Source organism: Polistes fuscatus, unplaced genomic scaffold (assembly GCF_010416935.1).
Source record: "Polistes fuscatus isolate 324 unplaced genomic scaffold, CU_Pfus_HIC Scaffold19, whole genome shotgun sequence".
NCBI classification, from domain to species: domain Eukaryota; kingdom Metazoa; phylum Arthropoda; class Insecta; order Hymenoptera; family Vespidae; genus Polistes; species Polistes fuscatus.
Genome location: NW_025113095.1, coordinates 2096923 through 2120698, shown reverse-complemented (window position 1 = coordinate 2120698; position 23776 = coordinate 2096923). Strand labels below are relative to the sequence as shown.

The 23776-nt window shown below is 27.4% G+C and overlaps 4 protein-coding genes across 6 annotated transcripts; 3 read left to right on the top strand and 1 right to left on the bottom strand.

Annotated features, from left to right (window-relative positions):
• Nucleotides 1-96: 96 nt before the first annotated feature.
• Nucleotides 97-3520, top strand: LOC122515783 (protein arginine N-methyltransferase 1). The gene is made up of 8 exons (XM_043633223.1): nt 97-337; nt 560-901; nt 1729-1898; nt 2018-2173; nt 2266-2453; nt 2578-2804; nt 2915-3274; nt 3356-3520. The coding sequence occupies exons 1-8, from the start codon at nt 325-327 to the stop codon at nt 3463-3465; spliced, it is 1566 nt and encodes a 521-aa protein (XP_043489158.1). The 5' UTR covers nt 97-324; the 3' UTR covers nt 3466-3520.
• A 4124-nt stretch (nt 3521-7644) lies between these two features.
• Nucleotides 7645-11133, bottom strand: LOC122515782 (ADP-ribosylation factor-binding protein GGA3). The gene is made up of 11 exons (XM_043633222.1): nt 10727-11133; nt 10351-10511; nt 10046-10279; nt 9788-9961; nt 9489-9708; nt 9002-9349; nt 8798-8936; nt 8369-8709; nt 8119-8285; nt 7916-8026; nt 7645-7829 (listed from the first exon to the last, which is right to left on the bottom strand). Exons 1-11 carry the CDS (start codon nt 10836-10838, stop codon nt 7737-7739), a joined length of 2100 nt encoding a protein of 699 aa, XP_043489157.1. The 5' UTR covers nt 10839-11133; the 3' UTR covers nt 7645-7736.
• A 1488-nt stretch (nt 11134-12621) lies between these two features.
• Nucleotides 12622-14650, top strand: LOC122515781 (SAP30-binding protein). Its single transcript, XM_043633221.1, has 3 exons — nt 12622-13027; nt 13270-13359; nt 13433-14650. The coding sequence occupies exons 2-3, from the start codon at nt 13319-13321 to the stop codon at nt 14409-14411; spliced, it is 1020 nt and encodes a 339-aa protein (XP_043489156.1). The 5' UTR covers nt 12622-13027; nt 13270-13318; the 3' UTR covers nt 14412-14650.
• Nucleotides 14651-17718: 3068 nt separating this feature from the next.
• On the top strand, nt 17719-22581 carry LOC122515770 (striatin). Of its 3 annotated transcripts, none has more exons than XM_043633206.1 (11): nt 17719-18220; nt 19136-19239; nt 19532-19720; nt 19797-19974; nt 20228-20389; nt 20503-20605; nt 20708-20829; nt 21053-21231; nt 21335-21672; nt 21762-22073; nt 22258-22581. In XM_043633206.1, the coding sequence occupies exons 1-11, from the start codon at nt 17954-17956 to the stop codon at nt 22425-22427; spliced, it is 2124 nt and encodes a 707-aa protein (XP_043489141.1). In that variant the 5' UTR covers nt 17719-17953; the 3' UTR covers nt 22428-22581. The 3 variants fall into 3 exon arrangements, with proteins under 3 accessions (XP_043489141.1, XP_043489142.1, XP_043489140.1); XM_043633207.1 differs by having other exon boundaries at nt 19797-19980; nt 20735-20829; XM_043633205.1 differs by having other exon boundaries at nt 19797-19980.
• The last annotated feature ends 1195 nt before the right edge of the window (nt 22582-23776 follow it).

Genomic DNA, 23776 nt, shown 5'->3' with positions numbered 1-23776 from the left:
AGACTGATACTCATGATAAATTTATGTAAATGAGTCCATAAAACAATGACCAATTAAAAAAGACTATTTCGAGCATGCCCAGAAACGTTTCGGTTTTATAGTGTGTAATCAAAAGTTACTAATCCTAACTAAATATTTTCGTAAATAACATAGGACAGTGTCCACTCTATACTTCAACTTAAAAAATCTTTAATATGATGCTTTGTTCCTAATCTTATAAAAAAGTAGTTCATGCATTGTATAGATTTTCTAACCTAAAAAAATCATTATGTACAACATTATGTATAAAAAATCGTGAGCATCAATAACATTATAATCTTTATCATGACAGAACAAGGTATAGAATTAATATATATTTAATCATTAAAGTTTAATCTTTTTTCTATTTGATCATATATAATAGAATTATTATAATTTTATGTCATTTTTAGATTTCTCTTTATATTTAAAATCATTCTATATATACGTGTGCAATAATAACTTCGAAATACTTATTATTCTATTTAATTTGTACATAGAATTATTTTTAATTGCATTTTTTTTTTGTTATTCTTAATAGAAGTAATGCCGGTCATTGAAATGGATGAAACTAGTGATGCGGATAGTGGTGATGACTGGAGTGAAACCAATGAAGATACTCAAACCGTTACATGTCTTTTTTGTAAAGATACTACCGATGGAATAACAAATGCATTGAAGCATCTTGAAGTACTTCATAATTTTGCTTTAAGCAATTTTATAACAAAGCACTCTCTTGATTCCTATTCATATATTAAATTAATCAATTTCATTCGACAAAAAAATATTCAACCAGAACAATTAAATACTTTATGTATAAAAGATTGGCAGGATGATGAATATTTATATCCTGTTATAGAGGATGATCCATTACTAATGTATGGTAAGCTATTATTGATTATCTATGATGTTAGTATGCTGTTGGCTAAGTATATATTAACATTAAAATTAATGTATAGCAGTCATTTGTAATTTAAACTGTAAAATTGTAATTTACTTATATATTTATATACAAGGTGTTCTGTAACTGATAGTACAAACAAGTAGGGGATGATTCTATATGAAAAACTAAGTCGAAAATGTGAAATAAAATTTGTTCATATAGTTTTTCATATAATATTACACCCTGCTCTCTCGTACTTACAAGACACTCTGTATATCTGTTTATGTTTCATTGTAATATAGTAGCATTTTATGCAGTGCGTTGTGTATAGTTAACATACAAATAGTACATGAGTAATAGACAGTTTATATCTGTCAACACATTTCAATGTTAATTAATTAATGAATTAATCATAGATTTGATACAACATATTATATGTATAGGAAAATGATGCATGCAAATGTTATACAAAAAATACCAAATAACGTAATATAAATTCAACATTACTCTGATATTATAATTGGCATAATATCAGGTGAGATTAACGTATAACGTTGATAACATGGATAGTTCTCAGAACATACTTCTATGTGTACTGCTACTAATAAATGAAAAAAAATATTGGATAATTTAATTGTTTTAACGCGATGCTAGTACGTACCTTTATTGATAATACGCAAAACACAATATTTTTTTAAATGAATTTCTTTCAATACCAATATAAATTTACACTTAATAGTTTTAAATGGTAATGTTATACGCGACGTGTGCATGTACACATATACGTGCATATGTGTCTGTACAAATATTTTTTTTTCTCCTTCAAGATGTCGAAGATTTAGAAAACAAACCTGTAAACACTATTAGTTACACTGTAAATTCAGAGAATGGGTGCGTTACTTTATCGGAAGCACATTTTGCTGAGCTACAAAGGACGATTCAGACACTTAAAGCACAACTAGAACAACGTGAAATAGCATGCTTTTTAGCTAAACAGGTATTAAGATGTGATCATTGTATATTGTATATGACTTTCTTTTTTTATTATTTTTGTTTTTATCATGCTAGACGTATTACTATAAAGAGATTTAAATTATTATATTAATACAATTTCAGCAAGTGAACGAGATGGTAGAAAAAGCACAAAAATTAGTTTTGGATGACGAACAAGAGAACATAGAAGAAATAATTGAAACGAAACGTAATTCGCATGCCGATGATGGATATTTTAATACATACAGTCATTTTGCCATTCATCATGAAATGCTGACAGTATGTATATTTATTTTTTATATAAAATATCTTTTAAGTATAAACGTATTACATATAAATAAAATATCATGTATTTTTTCTTTTCTCTATAGGATTCAATAAGAACAAAAAGTTATCGTGATGCGCTGTTTTCAAATTCTACTAGATTTAACAATTGTATAATGTTGGATGTTGGTTGTGGAACAGGTATCCTGTCTATGTTTGCAGCAATATCTGGTTGTCGCAAAGTTATTAGCGTCGACCAGTCTGATGTAATATATCAGGCTATGGATATTATAAGGTATCTTATATAAATGAAAATAAAATATTAATTTGAGATTACTCTTATTTGCATAAGAAAGAGAGAGAGAAAGATTTGATAAAAGTATAAACATATGTTAATTTTAATTTCATATTTATTACAGGGAAAACAATTTAGATAACGTTATTACGTTAAAGAAAGGTCGCTTGGAAGATATTTCACTCGGAGAAGAAAAAGTAGATGCTATTATTTCCGAATGGATGGGATATTTTTTGTTATTTGAAGGAATGTTAGATACAGTTATTTATGCAAGGGATCATTATTTAGTCGCTAATGGTGTACTAATGCCAAACAGATGTTCAATGAGTATAGTTGGAAGTGGTGATACACGTAAGTAAAGTAGTAATATTTTAAATCGATGTTACAAATCTTATAGTTTTTCGAATATTTTTTTTCAATTTATATTACGAGAAAGTAATGGAAGATAAATTAATTTTTAGAAAGATACGTGGATTTGATTGATTATTGGTCAAACGTCTACGGTTTTAAAATGAGCTGTATGAAAAGCGAAGTTTTGAAAGAACCAAGCATAGAAATTTGTAGGTCTGAATATATTATAACCACTGCTGCCGAAATTCAGACATTTGACTTATACACAGTCACTACAGATTGTGTTAACTTCTCAGCACCTTTCAATTTAACTGTGAAAAAAACAGGATCATTGACTGCGATAATTGGTTACTTTGATGTATTCTTTGATTTAGAAACTGCAATCAATTTCAGTACTGGACCAAATGCTTCTCCCACCCACTGGAAACAAACAGTATTTTCTTTAAAAGAACCTATTAGTATAACCGAAGGTAAGATTTAAATTAATATATTTCTAACATTATAAATTATAGTATTAAAAAAGAAATAATATAAAAAAATTATTGTTATAGGTGAAGTCTTAAGTGGCAAATTAATATGTCGCAGGCATATTAAAGATGTTCGTGGTTTGATCATTACCATTCACATCAAAGATTTTAGTCAAGTTTACTATATGAATTAGATTTAATGGATATGCTTTTGCATTGTAAGTCTATTAAACAAAATTTATATCTTTATTAAATCGATACTTTTAGTATGTTTATCCAACTTTCTTTTTTTTAATCTTTTTTATTTTTTTATTTTTTATTTTTTATTTTCAATTTTTCATAGATGCACACAATAACAAAAATAATAACGTTTAGATATCATCTAGAAGTTACTACCATCGTAGAACACATTTTAAATTTCTTACTTTGAACAATTTATACATTCCGTTATGGATTGTATTGCATTAAGTAATTTCATGCATTAGCAGACAGTTCTATTTAATTTGATTGATTCTAAAACAAAGAGAAGGACAAATAATATTTTCATAAGACTATACGCTTAATAAACGAAAGATAATCATGCAGTTGAAATAGTTCCATTCTAAAGACAATTAAATAATATCCTTCTAACAGAATAAAAAAAAACAAAATAAACGAAAATGAGTGGCCTTAGTTTTTTTCATTAGATATTTTTAGATCATAATTTAAATAACAGTTCTACGAATAACATATACACATATACTAACTATTGATATTATTAAGCATCGCTTAACTCCTACCACCTTATATGCCTTAGCTTTATTCTATTGTGGACCACCATTATTTTTCCAAACTATTTAAACATTTGCTATGAAGCTACTTTTAGTCAAATTGTAACAATAAAAATAATAATATTATTATTACAAAGATTAAACAACGTAGAGAGAAAGAGAAAGAAAAAGAGAAAGAATTAAAATAAAGTATTTTTTAATAGCATTTAATATATGCTAAACGTTTGCATGAAAATTTTTTAGAGTAATAATATACTATGTAACAAAATATTATATGCCTGTATCTATTAAATTAATATTATTCATTTGAATATAACAGCAATATTATATTCTATTGAAAATATTAAAATTTAGAAAAACAAAATTTAATTAAATTAATTAATTAAATTTACTATGTAATGTGTTATACATTTACTTTAGGCATATAAAACAATTAATAATACCATCTTATCGTTATACATTAAGCTACAATATTTTCTTCAACGAAATTAAAATGATATTATCTATTATAAAAGTACTTCTTAGAAAACATTATTTAATAAAAAAGATAGAAAGACGAAGAGTAGATAAAGAATTTGTAATTAAACTTGTATTTCATTATTAATGCTTAAATATACATATTATTATGTGCTATTATTTGCAGATATAATTTAATATCGAGACAACTCTGTAAAATATATTTCTTAAAATATATCTCATATACCAGAATATAATAACAACAATAACAAACAAACAAAAGAAACAAAAGTAATAAATATCATTTCTAATATAATATTTTCAGACCATTTTATTCTTTTTTTCTTTCTTTCTGTTTCTTTTTACTATGTTCGTTCTATAGAAATAAAATATTTGATGGCATAACTTTAGTCAATCGTAGACATTTATAGTTTCAGAACTTCTTAAAAGCAAGTATATTGAGAAATAATTAAAATGAAATATATATATGATAATAAGTGTAACGTACAATATTAATTATTTGTACACCCACAAAAAGTATCAAAGATTCTGTAATATTTATAAACTTTCATATACAATATTATACCCACAGTTGCTACCAGTTTTCTTTTTAGAATAAACCTCATTTTAATAGAATAGATCATTTTTTATAATAAATATCTGTACTTTAAGAAATATCATATAATAACTATATAATACTTTTTAAATATTTGTATTTAATATAATATAAGGATCAAAGAGAGAGAGAGAGAGAAAAAAAATAAATGTTGAAAAGAAGTTCTGAAAATATATAAAAAACAAACTTTAATTATTACACTCATTTACTCGTTCAATTGCATATCGTAAAGAACTATCTCTCAGTTAATTATCGAGTAAATTTACCTGAGAATATCTTTTAATCACTCGATCGGTTATACACATATGTAATGATTATATCAATTATACTTGTTTTCTATACTACCATTCAAGGCTCCTTATTCTAAGAAAATGTTACACACTAATTGTGTATATAGATATCGTGCTTTTCAATTCACATATCGTTTAATGTTTACATGTAGTCTTTTATATTTGAGATCTTAAATACTTATACTATATTACAATTTTACTTCTTTTTTTTCTTTTTTTAATTAGTGAAAAAAAAAATTAGGAAGGCATATATATATCTAATATGAAATATGAGATATAAACTCGTTAATATGGAACTTGGTATTTTTAAATTAATGTTTTTTATACATGCATACATATGTATATACTACCATAGCCTCAAGCATCACTTTTAATACTAAGTACAAAGATCTCACAGCTTTTACTTTTAAAGAAAAGTAAAATGTAAATAAAAAAATAAAGAATAAAAGAACCAAGGTAGTACTTCAAACAGTTACAAATATAAGTGCACAACAACTTTCTATTGGTATTATACTTTTAAAATTCCAAGGATACAAAAATTACGGTTTCTATTTGCAAATGTCTTTTTATAGATATATATGAATGTATCAGTTTATATCTTCATAACATTAGTAATATTTATGTATACTCATATTGATTAATATTGATTAATTATAATATATATATTTTTTTGTTTATATTTTTTCCATGTGTATATATATATATATATATATTTATAACTTCAGTCAATATTAATCAACGTTCGCTCAAAGCCATATTATATTTTCTTTTTATTTACAATTCCTGTTTTTAATTTGTGTTTAAAGTAACTCCTGCAAAAACAATGTTATAAATTCATCAAATGATATCAATTAATAATTGAAACATCTATTTCAATAAAAAATTATGATTTCATCGATGTAATAATTGTAATAATACCAATTCGAACGTAACAAAGTAACTAATATATATATTATTACTTTAGAAACATGTTTCTTAATCAATTGACTGATTCTATTAACATATAACTATACATATGATCGAGAACTATAATTGAAGATAAAAACTAGAAGAAAAAAATTACATTCTTGACATAGAACGACGAATATTATTTATAATTATTATTTGACAAATAATCGCGTTTATTTGTAATTAAAAAATCAAACGAATATAAAATTGGCATAGAAATTAAAGAAAAATCTTTTTATAAATAAATGAAAAAGGAATTTCAAAATAAAACTTGTGTTGTACGTTTTAAAAAATGCCATTGATTTCAAATTTTCAATTAATTCCATTTTTCATGCAAGCATTAATAGTATATATGCTGTAATATTATAAATATTACATATCACAATAATTTACATTCGTTTAATTTCCAATATAAGAAGATGTATATTTTTATATTGAAGAAAATATCATATAAAACAAAGAGCGAATCTAATTATTTTAGAAAAATTTGTTAAATCAATCAAATTGTACGCTTATAAATTTCAACGAACAAACATATCAAAATTTTTCGTAGAATGATTTATCTTTTAATTTGAAAAATATTTCATTTGAATAATAGATGTTTAGATATTTTTAATACTGTTGCATTTTATCGTAAAGATGCAATTATATTCGTAAATATAATATTTTGTAAGATTACAACTAATTTCACTTCAACAATATTTTTTTTTCTTTTATATTCGATACATCAATTATCGTAAAAAGAAATTATTTTCTGGCAATTAATAAAAACTTAATATAACGGAATTACTGTGTAAAAATGAAATCATTTTTAAACGTGTATTTAATTTTCTATTTGCTCTTTTCTTTTTTTGCATCATGTAATAGCATACGTACTAAACATGAATATCACTTCAACAATTTATTATAAATATGTGCTATATAAGTATTATATCTTGTACTTTGATCATTTTCTTTATATAACAAATCATTTCTTTTTATAGCTGGAAATATTTTAATAAGCACTGTTTAATTTAGAATTTTATTCTCTTTACACTAATGAATATTTTTTTATTTATCAATATGGCAAATAATTGTATTTTAATCATAATTACTTTTTTGGAAATAATTCAAGTAAATACTTTTTTCTATACCTACATAATGTCTGCATATTTAAAGACTGTTCCTTGAAATGTTAGGAAAAAATATATATATGTGTATATATATTGTAATAAAAGAACATTCCATTCACTTATGCTAATAAGATTCAGTTTTGTCCCAGTGATATAATGGAGTGAAATGTAATCGTAAATGCTCAGTCCAGAAATACTCTTCATTTATATTTAAAAAAACATTATCATCATATTACTCACATTCTTCTTACGTTCTACTTGATCTTATTAATTTTATAGATGTGGAAGTCTATCCACTTCACCCATTTCAGTAAAAGTCTCATCGTCCATCGTATAACTCAACATAAACTTTAAAGATACTGATTGCTAAAATCATTTTCAAATATAATTATATCATTTAATCATATGCAAGAGATAAGTATTTGTAAATTGTCATAATATTTTGTATTTACCTTAAGTGGATTTGCAACTAACATTATTTGTGTAATCGCTGAAGGTGGAAGAAACGGATTATGTGCTGGTAATTCTGTACCAGAAGGAAGTTGAAGTCTACACTTGCATTTCTTTATGTAAAGAAATTAAAAAGTATAAAATTAGAATAGTATGCTATTACACAATGAATAAGAATTTAATTTTTATCTTATCTTTTTATTACCTTAGGTACTACTGCTTGGAACAAATAATTGCTAAGTGGTTTGGCATTTTTACTCATTGTCGTAACTACTATTACAGAAACATCTGGTCTTGGACTGTCTTGTGCAAAATGAAGTACTACTGAAATACCATTTTTTTCTTCTATTACTGTTATTGGTGGATTTTTACCTATGCAAACAGATACAATTAATGTACACTTATAATATAAATATATATATACAATTATAGATAGTAAATATTTTTATATATACCTGGCTTAATATCTTGAAGATTAACATTAATATCAGCTAGAGACTTAATCATTGGTTCAGAAGTCAATGCTGATACATCGTTTACTTTGGTTGATGTGTTTTCTTCGCTTGTTTCAATGTTTTTATTTTTATCAGTAGGTTGCGATACATCGACTAATGTATTATCACCGTTAAGAATATTAGGAGATATTAAATCTCTTTTGACTTTATCATTTTCATTTTTACTTGATTTATCTACTGTATTTTGTTGCATTGCATTATTATTCGTAGAAGTTAAACCCATAGAATTGTGATGATCTAATTTCGATTGAAGTTTAGCAACATGAGCTAAAGACATTTTTCTATCAAAAAAATAAAATATAAAGATTACGATATAAAAGCGATATTAATAAAAAGAACAAATATTAATATTATATTATTAACACTAACTTTCCATCCGAAGGCAATTCTTTTGCCATTTTATATGACAAACTTTGTTTAAGGAGAGATTCTCCTAATTCATTTAATTCCTCTAATGCTCTGGCTTTGCTATCCATTTTCTTCTCAGGTGTGTCAGCGTTATCGCCAACTTTAACAAAATAAAATGATAATACTTATGTAGTTCGTAATTATTGGTTTAATAAACATACATACTTTTCTTTCCATTTTGTTGAGAATTTATTGGATCCATTATCAGTGGTTCCGGCATTAAAATATTTGTATCTGCAGTTAAAGAGAAATCCATAGACTTTCCTAAAGAATTAAATATATCTCCAAGAACTTCCATATCCGACTGTGAATTTGTTGTCACTGTATTATTAGTTTTATCTGTATCCACATTTAAAGTACATTCAGAACTAGCAGTATCAATCGGAGAAGATAAATCCAATAATGATGGATCATTATTAATATTTGTTTTAGTAAATTTTTGACCGAGAATTATCACAGCAGTATATTTATCAAATACTTGACCCAATGCATCATTCGCTGCGAGTACATCACCTAGTATACATACTCATATCTTATATTATGAAAAATAATAATAACTATATTGATATCAAAATATAGCTACAAAAATTGTATTAAAATCCAATAAAAATTATTCAATGTATTACTATATTAAAAGTAATAAAATATTTACCAAGCATTTCTTCACTGTCTTGAGTTTCATTAGCCAATCTTAAAACAGTGGGTTTTAAACGTTCGCAAGCTTGATGAAGTTCTTTCATTAATTCAAGATCTTCAGGACTAGTTTCATTTTGATTATATGAATCTAACATTTCAGATAATAATTTGACATTATTATGAACTGATTCCAATTCCATGATCCTTCGTGAATTTAATTGTACTCTTCTTTCATCCTACAATAAATATATTATTATTATATTCAAAGACAAATATAAAATAAAAATGTAACAGTCGTATATTTCTTTTATTTACCTCTTTTACCATGGTTTTGATCAATCTATTAGCAGCTTGTAAATCACCAGGATTTTTACTTTGTAATAATTTCTGTAACAACTTTGATTTTTCCTCATCCTCAAATATCGCATTCTTTGCTTTAGGTGTTTTAAAGGCTTCATCTGTATCACTAATAATAGGTACTGAATCCTCCTGTAGTTTCATATCGTCTTATAATCTTCAGATATTAGATATTTGATTTTATAGAAATATTTTAAGTAGATCAATATGACCAACCTCTACGACTCCTTGCTTTCTAAGCATTTCGTAGGCCTCCTTAATTTTTGATTCTCGTGGATACTCTTTCGTCCATAAGTACAATAGCTGTAATACTTTTCGACGTACAGCGACAGGAGTTGTATTACCTAAATATTTTGGCGATACAAGTCGTATCATTTCATTCAAAAAACGAAACTTTCCAACCTCTGCATGGAAATTTGGACCGCATCTTCTCATACAAGTATCTAACACCTATATCAAAATAAAATTAATTATTTAGGAAAAAAACACATTTGTATCTAATTACTAATTAATATATTTACTGTAAGAGCTTGAAGAGCTTCAGATTCATTAGATGATTGAATGTGCGTTGCTAATAATTTACTGCCTATTTGAACACCTTCTGTTTCCTTCGTAACCATAACACAGAACGCTTCGATAGCTGCTATATCAGATTTCTGATTTTGTGGATTCGTAGCTCTTTCTACAAAATATAATTTACAATGTAATATTTGTTCTTTGTTTGTTTCTACAAATAAACTAGATATTTATTAGAAACGTTTAATGAACAATAAAATAAAAATATATAAAAATAAATTTTAGAAAATTAATAGATAAACAATAGAATCATTTTAGTAATTATTCACACAAACATTTATTTACAAATAATTAGATAATGTATTATTTAATAATACTTACGAATCAAAGCTTCAAGACTGGTTGTTACAACATCCATTTTAATAGATTTATTTACTCGGTTAAACCTGTTATTAGACGAATATCTTAATGACAGATAAAGTAACACAACCATGTCATCTTGAATCACTTGCCGAAAATCTTATTCCGTCTTTTGAACAGAAACTTTAAATATATAGTATGGAAAGTTATTATCGATTATATATTATTTTTATTATTCTTCAATATTTGGTGATATAAATTAAGCTATCTTTAGAATTTTAATAATCTTTTATCTTCTTATTTCTATTGTATAGTCATCGCCGACAATCCTCTAGTAAACAGCTGTTCTATCACAGAATGAAAGATCGCTAGGTAGGTAGATTATAAGAAACAGAGCAGCTAATGTAAATGTCAAAAATATTACTACATCACACATACATGTGCACGTGCATTAAAACACCCCAACACAATTCTCATTAAATTCCTTATAACATGTTTTGTTATTAATTTATTTTTTAATGAGGGACCACTTAACCTCAAATATTGTATTCTGATTAATATTACTTTGTATTCGACAATCAATTAATTAAAAATTCAAATATTACTACACCACACACGCACATATACGTACACATATATCATTCAAACACCCCAGAAATTTAAATTAAATCTTTTATAATATTATTTAATTTCTTACAAATAGGAATTGCCTTACCTTAAATATTGTATTGTTTTTTAATTAACAATTGTAAATAAAAAATTGAAGATTATTTACTAGTTTATATTCAAGTTTTTAGTATATTCCAAGTTGAATATCAAACATATGCTTGTATAGAGACTTCACATGCATTTAATAATATACAAAAATGTTCTAGAATAATTATAAAAATAAATAAAAATTTAGATTTTTTTTTAACTTACCAAGTTAATATTATTTAATTGACGGTCAGAAAATCATTTAGAAATTGTTCTAAAAATTTGAACATAAAAGGAAACAATCTGGTGTCTAATGTTTTTTGTTAGAATACTACATACATACAATAATATAAAGAATCCTCATCTTTAATTTTTGATTTTAAAAATGTAAAAGTTATTTTATACTAATTTAATATGAAATACAAGCTCAAATTTAAAAGAATTTAAAAAAGTATTATAATCTGTATAATCAAATTGGTAAACTATTGTTACTATTGTTTAAAAAAATTCCCTAAATTCGTATTATTTATTCGATGAGAGAAAATATAGTAAACTTTTGTTTTTAAATAATTTGAAACTTGTCAAAATTACGAAATTGATACTTTCCTGATATTTTGCCCCGTAGTATAGTTTAAATATAAAATTAATTTGTTAACACATTTATTAATGTTTTAATTAACTAAAAATTGCAAATTTGTTATTTCTATGAAACTGTCACATTTTTGCACGTAATTAGTTCATAACTTCATCGATAGATGGCAATTACATCAAAATGCAGGAGTGTACCTACAATTTTTTAAGCCTGCATCTTTTTATTCAGCACTATACATTTTTTATTTTTTATACTTTCAATAATCTTTTTAATGACAATATTAATATTCTTAATATTAATAATATAAAACACAAACTATATCTCTTTTTAAAATCATATCAATTTTGTTAACCAAATAAGTTTAAAGATAGTTAATAGCTTAGTTTAAAAATATTACTGAATCTTTTACGACAAAATTATTTAAAAATTAAACAGGAATGTAAAGTAGATATATATTAATACCATTATTCTTAAAATAAATATTATATATATATACAGTTTTGGAAAAAATTAAATATAACAATTAAAGAGATACACTTGCAGCAAATAAACAATACTAAAGTCCCTATTAAAAGAGGGACTTAGTGCAGTGGTGGGGATATTCCCAGCATGCGCCATTAATGCACGCCAATGTACACTTCCTATACTGATCAAATTTGTGATTAACTTCGTATCAGTGCTGTGAATAACACAAGATTTACTCAAGATAGTGTTCCTATTAAAAGACTAGTTAAAAATTTATACTTTATACTCTATTTTAATCTGGTTATAATATAAACTATGTGCAGATGTGTTATGGCCACGTGATAAAAAAGACTTCTTATTATTGGTTGCGTGGTCAACGATGCAATAATTATTTTCTGCGCATGTACGCTTCAGATTTTGCAACAAAGCTAAGTTTCTCAAGTTACGCGTTGATAGTATTTGTGGAATTAATTAATGATTCTCACTATTAATATATGTAAGGAATGGCACATAATGTATAAAGATATGAGTAGAGTGTAACTACGGTGTTCGTGAACTCCTAAATTCAGGTTAGTCTTAGTTAAAACGTTTGAAGAATAAGTAACTTAACCTAACACGTGTTATTAATCGAATTTTATCTGCACGTAACCAATGGTCAACTAACATTTCTAATTCAATTCTAATAAAAGTAAAATCTATTCATTATCTTTTCATTGATTTTATCATTTTTGTTTTGTTTTATTTATATCAAATGTTTCAGGATTAGTTTTGGTTTTTTAATAATTAATTATGAATATATTTTAATTTACAGATTAACATTCCAGTATATGTTGGGGCGCATTTATTCACGATAGCTGTACATGCTTTTAAGCCCTACAGCAAACAACACGACGCTACACCGGTGAGTTCCAACACAAAATATTGCTTGGTAGTACGGCGGACACTCAAAGCCAACTAACCATGTCTGTACAAAGTGTTGCTCTGGCATCTCTCACGGCCACCTATACCGACTCGGAGGGCGAAGACGGGGTGGAAGACGACCTTCAGGAGAATTCGAACACTCCCCAGGGGGCCGCCCCGCATAATGCCCAAGTCGGTCAGCCCCAGGCTCTCACCAGTCCCAAATCTGGCAGATCAGCCTCAAATAGTCCCAACGTTGCTTCCAGTCTTGGTGGCAAGTCTAAAAGCAACTTGCCGAACGCGCCCACCTTAGTAACTGATGTAACATCGAAGGTGCAGAGATTGGTTTCATATTTTGATGATACAATAGTTTCCGACGATGAAGGAGCTGTGCCGATGGTGGTTGAGGAACAGCCTTCAGAAAATGGAAGGCCTTCCTTGACTACCGAGCAGTCTCCCTCGTGTCAAGGAGAATTAGTTTCAGATGGGGAAACAGATTCTTTTGGAGTTGTAATACCACCTGAGCCACCAGGTCAATGTCCACCGGAATTACAAGAAAAAATAACAAAACTTTTTAGGAAAATGGAGAGCGGCGGTTTAGATATGAATAAAGTCATACAGCAAAGGAAAGATTTTAGAAATCCATCTATTTATGAAAAATTAATTCAGTATTGTAGCATCAACGAGCTGGGTACAAATTATCCTCCAGACAGATTTGATCCATTTAAATGGGGCAAGGATTCTTATTACGAGGAATTGGCTAAGGTACAAAAAGCGGAAATGGACAAACTTGAGAAGGCTAGAAAGGAGAAAACTAAAATCGAGATAGTATCAGGTACTGCAAAACGACCAAACAATTCTTCCAGTACAGCAGAAGAGGATGCTAAAAAAAGAAAAAGTAAGTGGGATCAAGTTGCAACTGGTGCCACTGTGTCGGTAAAACCTACAGTTTTGTTATCTCAACCAACTTTAACCACGTTAACGTCCTCTGCAACTGGTACGAAGGCAACTGTTATATCAGCTTTTGGTTCATTACCAAAGAAAAGACTGTAACATATCGTGTAAATTTATTGTAAATACTATTTGTTTCAAACAAATACTTTTCATGTGTTTTTTACATTTTTTGACTTGAATTCACATGTTTACATTAATGTGCATTGTATCAAGCGTATCTCTCATTTTCTTTTTTTTTCTTTTACATGTGATTGTACAGAGTACCATAAACTTTTTTGCGATGATATTCACAAATTTTCGTTTCATTAGCATGATATAAAAAAAGCGTTGAATATAAAGAAAAAACATGATTTGATCGGAATTTCCAATAAATCCTTTAGGATTTAATGCACGTTGACACACATTCTAGATGATATTGTTTTAATGACAGTAATTTATGTTTCTTTAATGATTAAAGTTAGAAAAAGTCTGCGTTGAATAGTTAATATACTGTATCCATCCATATAATTGGTAAAAACAAACCAAACTTGCATCTACGTTCAAATTGCACAACCAATAATAATGCATTCTTGATTTTTCAGTTTTTTACCAGGAGATATGCATAAATTATGTATATAAGTATCACACACACAAATCTGTATCTAAGCATCACATCAAAATATGAAGTGTGATCGTATAAGATGTTTCGCATATGAACCTATATGCTTAGATGCATAGAAAATTATTCGAAGTTGTTAAATTGTAATATTGTGGTTCGTAGTATCTATGCAACAATAATATTAAGATACAGATACAAAAACTCTGGAGTTGCAAGAATTTTCTACGGTGTTATAAATAGGTAACAAAATTGCGTGCGAGTTGTTTCTTTTTTTTTATATATATTTTTTTTAATTTTTTTCTGTTTGATTGATTGATTGATTGAAGTATACTTTCTTATCAATATCTGAACTGTGCGTTATACAAAGACATCATTGTACATATAAAAGAGAAAGTTTTCAGTACTTATTTACTTACTCATTTATGTAACTTATACCACATTCATGCAATCTTTTTTTTTTATAAAAAAATTATTCTAGAATCTTTCAAACTAAAAATATATATACATATATATCTTCAGGGTTTAATTATATATCCATGCAAAATACATGGGGAAATTGTACAAAATATTTATCAACACATGAGCTATGTCTATTTATTTAATATATGATTAAGAGAGAGAGAGAGAAAGAGAAAGAATGAAAGTGAGAGAATGAGAGAGACAGAGATAGAGATGGGGGGAGAGAGATAGCAAAACAGATTTTATATATCTCTCTCTCTCTCGTTTCTTAGGCTTATTTTTTCACGTTGATGCAAGTATATATATATATATATATTATTGAATGTGGTATTTAATTGTAGATGTGTTTTGTATACACCATTATCTTCAGTCAAAATGCCATAATATGTAAAGTAAAGAAATCAAAGTCCTATTTAAGACCTCTTGCGTGGGAAAAGAAAAGAAAAAAAAGAAAAAGAATTAGAAGTAACTATGTAGAATGAGAAAAAGAATCTGTAAACTCTGCATTTCCATTTTGATCGTTTAAAAATAGAAAGAAAAAAGATAATTTCTTTTTAGATTAATTTTTCCCCAGTTGTTGGAAGGTAGGTGTTTATATCTTCTTTTTCTCTCTCTTCTTAATCTTTGGTCCACTGTGAGAACTATTGTTAATAGTTAAAATACTGAACACCAAAAAATTATTATATATATGTCTTATAAGGATTCAATGTTGGCCTAAAAGTATTACTGACAATTCAAATATTATATTCATTTAAATTATATTTCAATTATAATGTGTTCCGAACAACAACGACAATTAACAATTTTGTATTATTATGTTCTCGATGAATTGTAATATTTTTATTTCTTAGGTATCAATCCTTTTTTAATGTTCTATAATATTAAAAAAGAATAACATAAATGTATAAATCGTTCAATTATTATATATGATGATACGTCTTATGAATCTCTTGTACTGTCAGTTACACTTTCAGGCAAAACGACTATATTTTTTCAAAGTTGTACCATAAACTGTTGAACCCGTTCTATAAACAAAATTATACTACTGCCGCGATTTCTAAATTTATAATAATAATACGCTGCAAAAAAATAAAAAAGGGGGACAGTCATGAACGCTACAGTTGTTCAGTAGAAAGAAAAAAGAAAAAGAAAATTTTAATTAATAAATATCGCATAAATTACTTTATTTTATATTGTAAACACTTAGGTGAACTGTTTGTGAAGGCATGTGAGCTTGTTTTCGGTTAAAAAAAAAAAAAATTATTATTATTATTATTATAATTATTATTATAATTATTATTATTTTTATTAAATACAAAAGATTAAAAAAAAAGTAAAAAGAAAAAAAATAAGAAAAAAAAATAAGGAAGAAAATTAAATATAACATAATAATGTTATCGATTTACAATTTATCATTTATTACAGATAAAAGAAATAAAAAATTGTGTATAATCTTTTACCAATTGACTTATTGTAATCGAGTACCTCTAATAGAAATAATAGATAATAATCGCATGTCGAGTAAATATTAAACAATGTTATCGCGTTTTAATGTAGTCAAATAATCGTCTGCAAACAATGATAAACATTTTTGTTTTGCTTTGAATGATTGTATATATATATATTCAAATATGTACATTTAAATTTGCGGTGAAGTGAGCGACGATGCGCAAAAACAAATAGAGCGCGACGTGCGCGTACGCATGCGCAAATAGACTATTGCACCCGCGAACTTCGTTAAACTTCCGAATACTTTCAAAGAGTATATGAAATTTTTATCTTCGTTATTTCTATGCTTTTCCTTTTATATATATATATATATATAAATATTCTCTGTCTTTACGATGAGAAAGTAAACGAATATAAATGATCGAAGAAATATTTCAATTGGTTGGTCAACGGTAGGTTTGTGAAAGCGTTAAACCAATCAGAGCATCCTTTCTCTTATAATTCGTTAGAATCGGTGATTGGTTGAAAGTTTAGCTGGTTGTCACTTGCAATCATTCTTCCCGTTCGAGAGAAAAAGAGAGAAAGAGTACGCACCCATGTTTTCCAAGTGATAAAGAGAGCACACACGGATCTCAGAGGGTGAGATCGCGCGGCTCATCATCAACACGGAAATATACGGAAAAAAAGAAAAAGAAATAAAAAAGTTATTAGATAAATAATTATTAACAATGTCCATTGGATTTCATCGTTTCTAACGCTAAGTGTATAATATATTATTATTATTTGTGAACGTGAATATAAAGGAGATAGAATTAAATCCGTATTGGAGAAAGAATAGAAGAGTAAAGAAATAAGAGAAGTATTAGAAGAAGAAGAAGAAGAAGAAGAAGAAGAAGAGAAGGAGAAAGAAGAGCAAGAGAAAAAAGAAAGATAGAGAAAGATAGATAAAGAAGAGAAAGAGAGAAAGAAAGATCGGTATAATTTGGGCGCACATCGGCTGCTGCCTCACCACTGCCGCATGCGTAATAATTACTTCTTATTCTCAAAACTCGATCGAAACATATTATCCGACCGAAGAGCACTCTTTGGGCTCTAGAGGAAAGAGGAGATGCTGTAATGGCTGCCGTTTCATGAAATGAAGGTACCCAGCCAGTTTTGTGGTTCCACGATGGAGGAGAACTCCAGTTCTGCGTCGCAAAATCACAACGGTCAATTATCTGGTAGTGCTAACGTTTCTCTAACCAATAACAAGCATCAAGGTAGTGACAATGGCAGCAATGGTGATGCCAAAGATCAGAGACCACAATACTCCATGCCTGGTATTCTGCATTTCATTCAGCACGAATGGGCTCGTTTTGAACTCGAAAGATCACAGTGGGAACTTGACAGAGCTGAGTTTCAGGTATACGTTTAATCATTTATTTTCATTACCAATTGTCATTCATATACTATTTACTATATACATATTCTATTACGAGATATCATCACTTCACATGTCCTATGACAGGACATAAAGAACTATAGTACACAAAGATATGCTATAGTATTATTCTTTTTTTAATTTTCATTATTGCTACTTTCTTTTTTTTCTCTCTATATATATATTTCCTTTTAAAAGAGTCGAATTTTTCAACAATTAATTTCTTTGCAATATTATTTTTTAATACTATATTCTTTTATATATATATATATATAGTTTTAATGATGCATTAAATTTTAAGCTTCGATAATACTTATCGATATTTTATATCACTTATTTTCAATTAACTTTTGAACTACTTTTTTTGTTTCAATACATTTTCTACGTTTTCTTTCTCTTTTTTATTTATACATTGTTTTAATGATGCACTAAATTCTTGACTTTAATAATATTTAGCAATATTTTGTAGAAGTTAATATTTATAAATTATCAATTATTTATTATATGAGATATTTCACAATTGAGACTCATAAACTTTGATTTAATGAAATATTAGAAAGATTAAATGAAATTTTGATGAGTAAAGATAAAGAGAAAGAGAAAGAGAGACAGGAAGGGATATATAGAAAAGAAATAGTCGATGGGAGGAGGCTGGAAAGGGAATGAGAGAAGAGCCTTTATAGATATAAAAGTTTATATAAAAGCAGTATATAAATAAACTATAAAAAAAGAACTTACATCTGATAGACAAGAACTTAATGAACCCACAAGTATTACTATTATTGATTATTAAAAATAATAATATTTCATTGAGAAATAAAAGAATAAATATTATAATGTATATTTTATCAATAACAACAATGACAACTCGATTACTCAAATTTATTTCTTTTATAGGCAAGGATAGCTTTTTTACAAGGCGAAAGAAAGGGACAGGAAAATTTGAAAAATGATCTAGTAAGGAGAATAAAAATGTTAGAATATGCACTAAAACAAGAGCGGTAAGTTCATTGTATTTAAGTACGTTAAATACAAAAAGTTTTTGAAAGATCTATTTTTTTCTTTAACTCCTTGCACTATAATTTAAGACTATATTTTGTATTTCTTATATTTGTCCCATAAGATTCACCAGGAGTAGGACTCGTGTTCCTTGTATTTGGGTGATAAAGCATATCACAAATATCATACATTATTATAGTGCGAGGAGTTAATAAAAATTTGGAATATATTTTCCTAATGAATGATATTCTATTTATTTCTGTTAAAAAAGAAGATGTAATTTTATATATTTAGAGCAAGGTATCACAAATTAAAATATGGAACTGACTTGGTCATCCAAGGAGACATCAAGCCACCTCTATACGAAGAGGGTAGTACTTGCGCTAGTACAGAAGGAACTGGTGGCGGTGGTGGAGATGGAGAAGCACCGTTTACGTCTGTTAGCAACATTAGCTGGAAACAGGGTCGTCAATTATTGAGGCAGTAAGTATCATTCTTTTTTACGCCAAAAATTATACGAGTATCGAAAAAACTAAATATTATCAATTGATAATTACAGATATTTACAAGAAATTGGTTATACCGAAACAATAATAGACGTAAGATCAAACAGAGTGAGATCTCTTCTTGGTTTAAATAATAATACGGACTCCGATGATATGAACACACCAGCTCTAAATGGAAATGAGTCATCTGTTAAAGCAAAAAATAATACGCGAAGAACTCCTGGAAAAAAGGTAGAGGTAAATAACATTATATGTGTTAACTCATGCTCTTCTCCCAAATTATTATTCTATCAGGTATCGTTGTACATCGTATTAATATTTATACTATAGTATATTTTTAAAATATAACTTTTTTTTATTAAACGTCTTCTTTTATTCAAAATTTTCTTTAAATCTTGCAAAATTTACAGACATTTATTTCTACGAGTCTTTTGATTAATGTTAATTGATTTCTTTTCTTTTTTTTTTTATGTGGAAATTGCAGCAACAACCCTCTTCAATAGCAGAAGCAATGATATTAGATACAGAAGCAGCTGTTATGGCAAGTTTCGAGTTTTTACCACAAACGGACATGGATATGGAAGAGGGTGAAGGAGATGTAGAAGATGAAATGTATGACACAAATATAGAATCTAAGTCAAATAAGGTAATATCAAATTATTATTATTATTTTTTAATCTTTCTTTGTAGCAAATATATTTGACTTTAATAAGAAAAAGTTATAAATTAGTATTTTATAAAAATTGGATGAATTTTCAGGCATCATTTGTTATAACAGAAGATGTAGATGCTGAAGCAGAAGAAGTATTAAATCAACTAAATCTACTAACCCAAACTGAAGAATCACCGCCACCAGGGTGGAGTTAGTATTATTTCAATTTATTATATATTTCTTATTATCGTAAAGGAAAAAAGAAGTCATTTAAACAAAAATTTCTACTTTTTATCCTATATATATATATAGATGCATTACCTAGAAGTTTGCAAACAGATCCAAGGCGTCCCACTGAAGAAGGTGATTCCACATTGGAATTGGGAGAATTAGAGCAATTGTGTGTAAACAATGAAGCGGAAGTATCATATGACGTAAGTTACTAAAATAGATATTTATTTTTATTTCACATGAACTTTTGAAATTGTTATATTTATTGCATAAGTAAGATATTTGAATTATCAAAAGTTATAGAGGAAGGATTCATATGTAAGTTCACATATTTTAATGTGATCAATTAGATTATGTAATGATAGAATAATTTCATTAGCTGTGTTACTATTACAAATCTTTTTTTCTTTTCTTTTTTCTATTCAGATGGTAACAACAACAAAAGAAACATTTCGAAAAACATGGAATGCAAAGTATACATTACGCTCTCACTTCGATGCTGTTAGAGCACTCGTCTTCCATCCTACAGATCCTGTCCTTATAACTGCAAGTGACGACCATACATTAAAACTATGGAATTTACACAAAACTGTACCAGCCAAAAAGTATGTCATATATATTCAATAAATCATAGTATAAATAAATTCTAGTTAAAAACATTCTTAAAAGAATAATTACATATGATGATAATTTGTTAATTATTTATAGGTCAGCCTCACTAGACGTAGAGCCATTATATACCTTCAGATCCCATACAGGTCCAGTTCTCTGTTTAGCTATGGACAGTACTGGAAGTCGTTGTTACAGTGGTGGCTTAGATGGTATGATTCATTGTTGGACACTTCCATCTGCAAATATAGATCCATATGATTCGTATGATCCAAGTGTCCTTAGCCAAACTTTAACTGGGCACACTGATGCTATCTGCGGTTTAAGTATGTATCAGCCTCGTTCACAGTTATTGTCTATCAGTGCTGATGGAACAGTAAAACTCTGGAGTCCTCAGAGCAAAGTACCACTTCTTAATACTTATACCTCTGAACAAGGTCCGTTATTCAAATAATATGTTAATAATATACATATCATTTATTTTTATGAGTGACTTAAATGTATTTATAATTGTAATTATTTACAGATGGAATACCAACTTCTGTTGATTTTATAAGAGACGAACCACACAAATTAGTTGTGGCATATGAAGGGGCTTGCGTATTGTTTGATTCAGAGACTGATGCTGTTATAGCTCGACTAGAAGCCAATGAAACTAAAGGTGTAAATCGTGTTGTGGCTCATCCAACTTTGCCATTAGTTGTTGCAGCACACGAAGATCGACACATTCGATTTTATGATCATCGTTCGGCAACTCTTGCTCATGCTATGGTTGCACATTTAGATGCTGTTACTAGTCTTGCTGTGGATCCCCATGGTCTTTATTTACTTTCAGGAAGTAAGTCATTAACTTTCATTATTTTTTAATATTGGGTTGGCAACTAAGTGAGCATGGTTACACGTCCCCGGGACCTGTGTTTTCAATAGGTTTTTGTTAAAAGTAACCATGCTCACTAAGTTGCCAATCCAATACAAATTTGAGAGGATACATAAATTATTTTCATTATTATATTTTTCTTTAGGTCATGATTGCAGTATAAGATTATGGAATATGGATAATAAAACTTGTGTTCAAGAAATAACGGCGCATCGGAAGAAATTTGATGAAAGTATTTTAGACGTTGCGTTCCACCCATCAAGACCATTTATTGCAAGTGCAGGAGCTGATGCTCTTGCCAAAGTATTTGTTTGAAGTGTAAATCAAGATATACATTTCTACTGCTGAGCAATTTTTGTACTCAATCTTTTAGATAGTTTTGCTCGTATGTATTACACGTTAAATTTTGTTGTAGCATTTATCACTTTACCATTTTGACACACCTGTTTAAAAGAAAGAAAGAAAGAAAGAAAAAAACAGAGAAAGATAGATAGAAAAATAGAATAAAATAATTAACTGAAGTCAAAAAAAACGTAGGCTCTCGCGTTATAAACTAAACAAACTAAACATGTCACCACCTTTTATCTAAAACAATAATTTTACATATACATGCTGCTTATTGATACGATTTTCAGTAAGTAGATGATAATACAACAATTTGGGTTAGCGGAAAGGGGTCTCTCTGTAGAATATTAGTTGATATAATCCTGATAATTAGAGGATAAATGCCCCTTACCCAAAATCCAGGAAGCACACTGCCGCGGTAGCGTAATATTTATCCCTATGTTAACTATTTATTACCGAGATCACAGTTACTGTTGCACAGATACTGGAGATTAATATAATAATTGATGATGAAGCTGTCCTTATAAACATACAGCAAGATTAGTCTCCCGTTACATATTTTCCGTGCTACCTTATATATTCAATTCATTAAGGTTAGCGTATGTTAACAGCTACAAAAACAACAACAACAACAATAATAATAATAATAATAATAATAAAATAATAATAATAATAAAAATAAAAAATAATATTAATAATGAGAGATAGTAGTAATAATAATAATAATATTATTATTAATAATATTGATAATAATAATGATAATGATAATATTAAATAATAAAAATACTTTTAAGAGTACTATAATATGATAGATATAATATTAATAACAATAAATTATAACTGTGTGTTTCTCTGTAATATATTGTATTTAAAAATAGACCTCTGTGTAACGTATTATAATTAACATTTTGTATTGAAATTTTTCATTCCGTCATTTTATCATTTGCAATCCTTACAAATATAAATTATATACCTCCCGAATTGCATGCAATAAACAGAATGAAGAATTAATTGTATGATGCGTATTCAGATACTTTTATATATTAATCAACTACATTGGTAGATTAAGTAATATTGATAAATTGAAGAGATTTGTAGAATGGTTCGATTAAAAAAAGAATTGTACCTTAAATATTTAAATTAGATATATATATATATATACATATATATATACCATTATTAAATACTACACGAGAAATAAACGAAATTTTGTTTGCGTTATAATTGTATTTAAACATATGCAAATAACGGAAATTAAAATTGTAAAGTAGAACTAACATTTTATTTTAATTTCCGTTGTACTCTCTTTTTGTGATCGA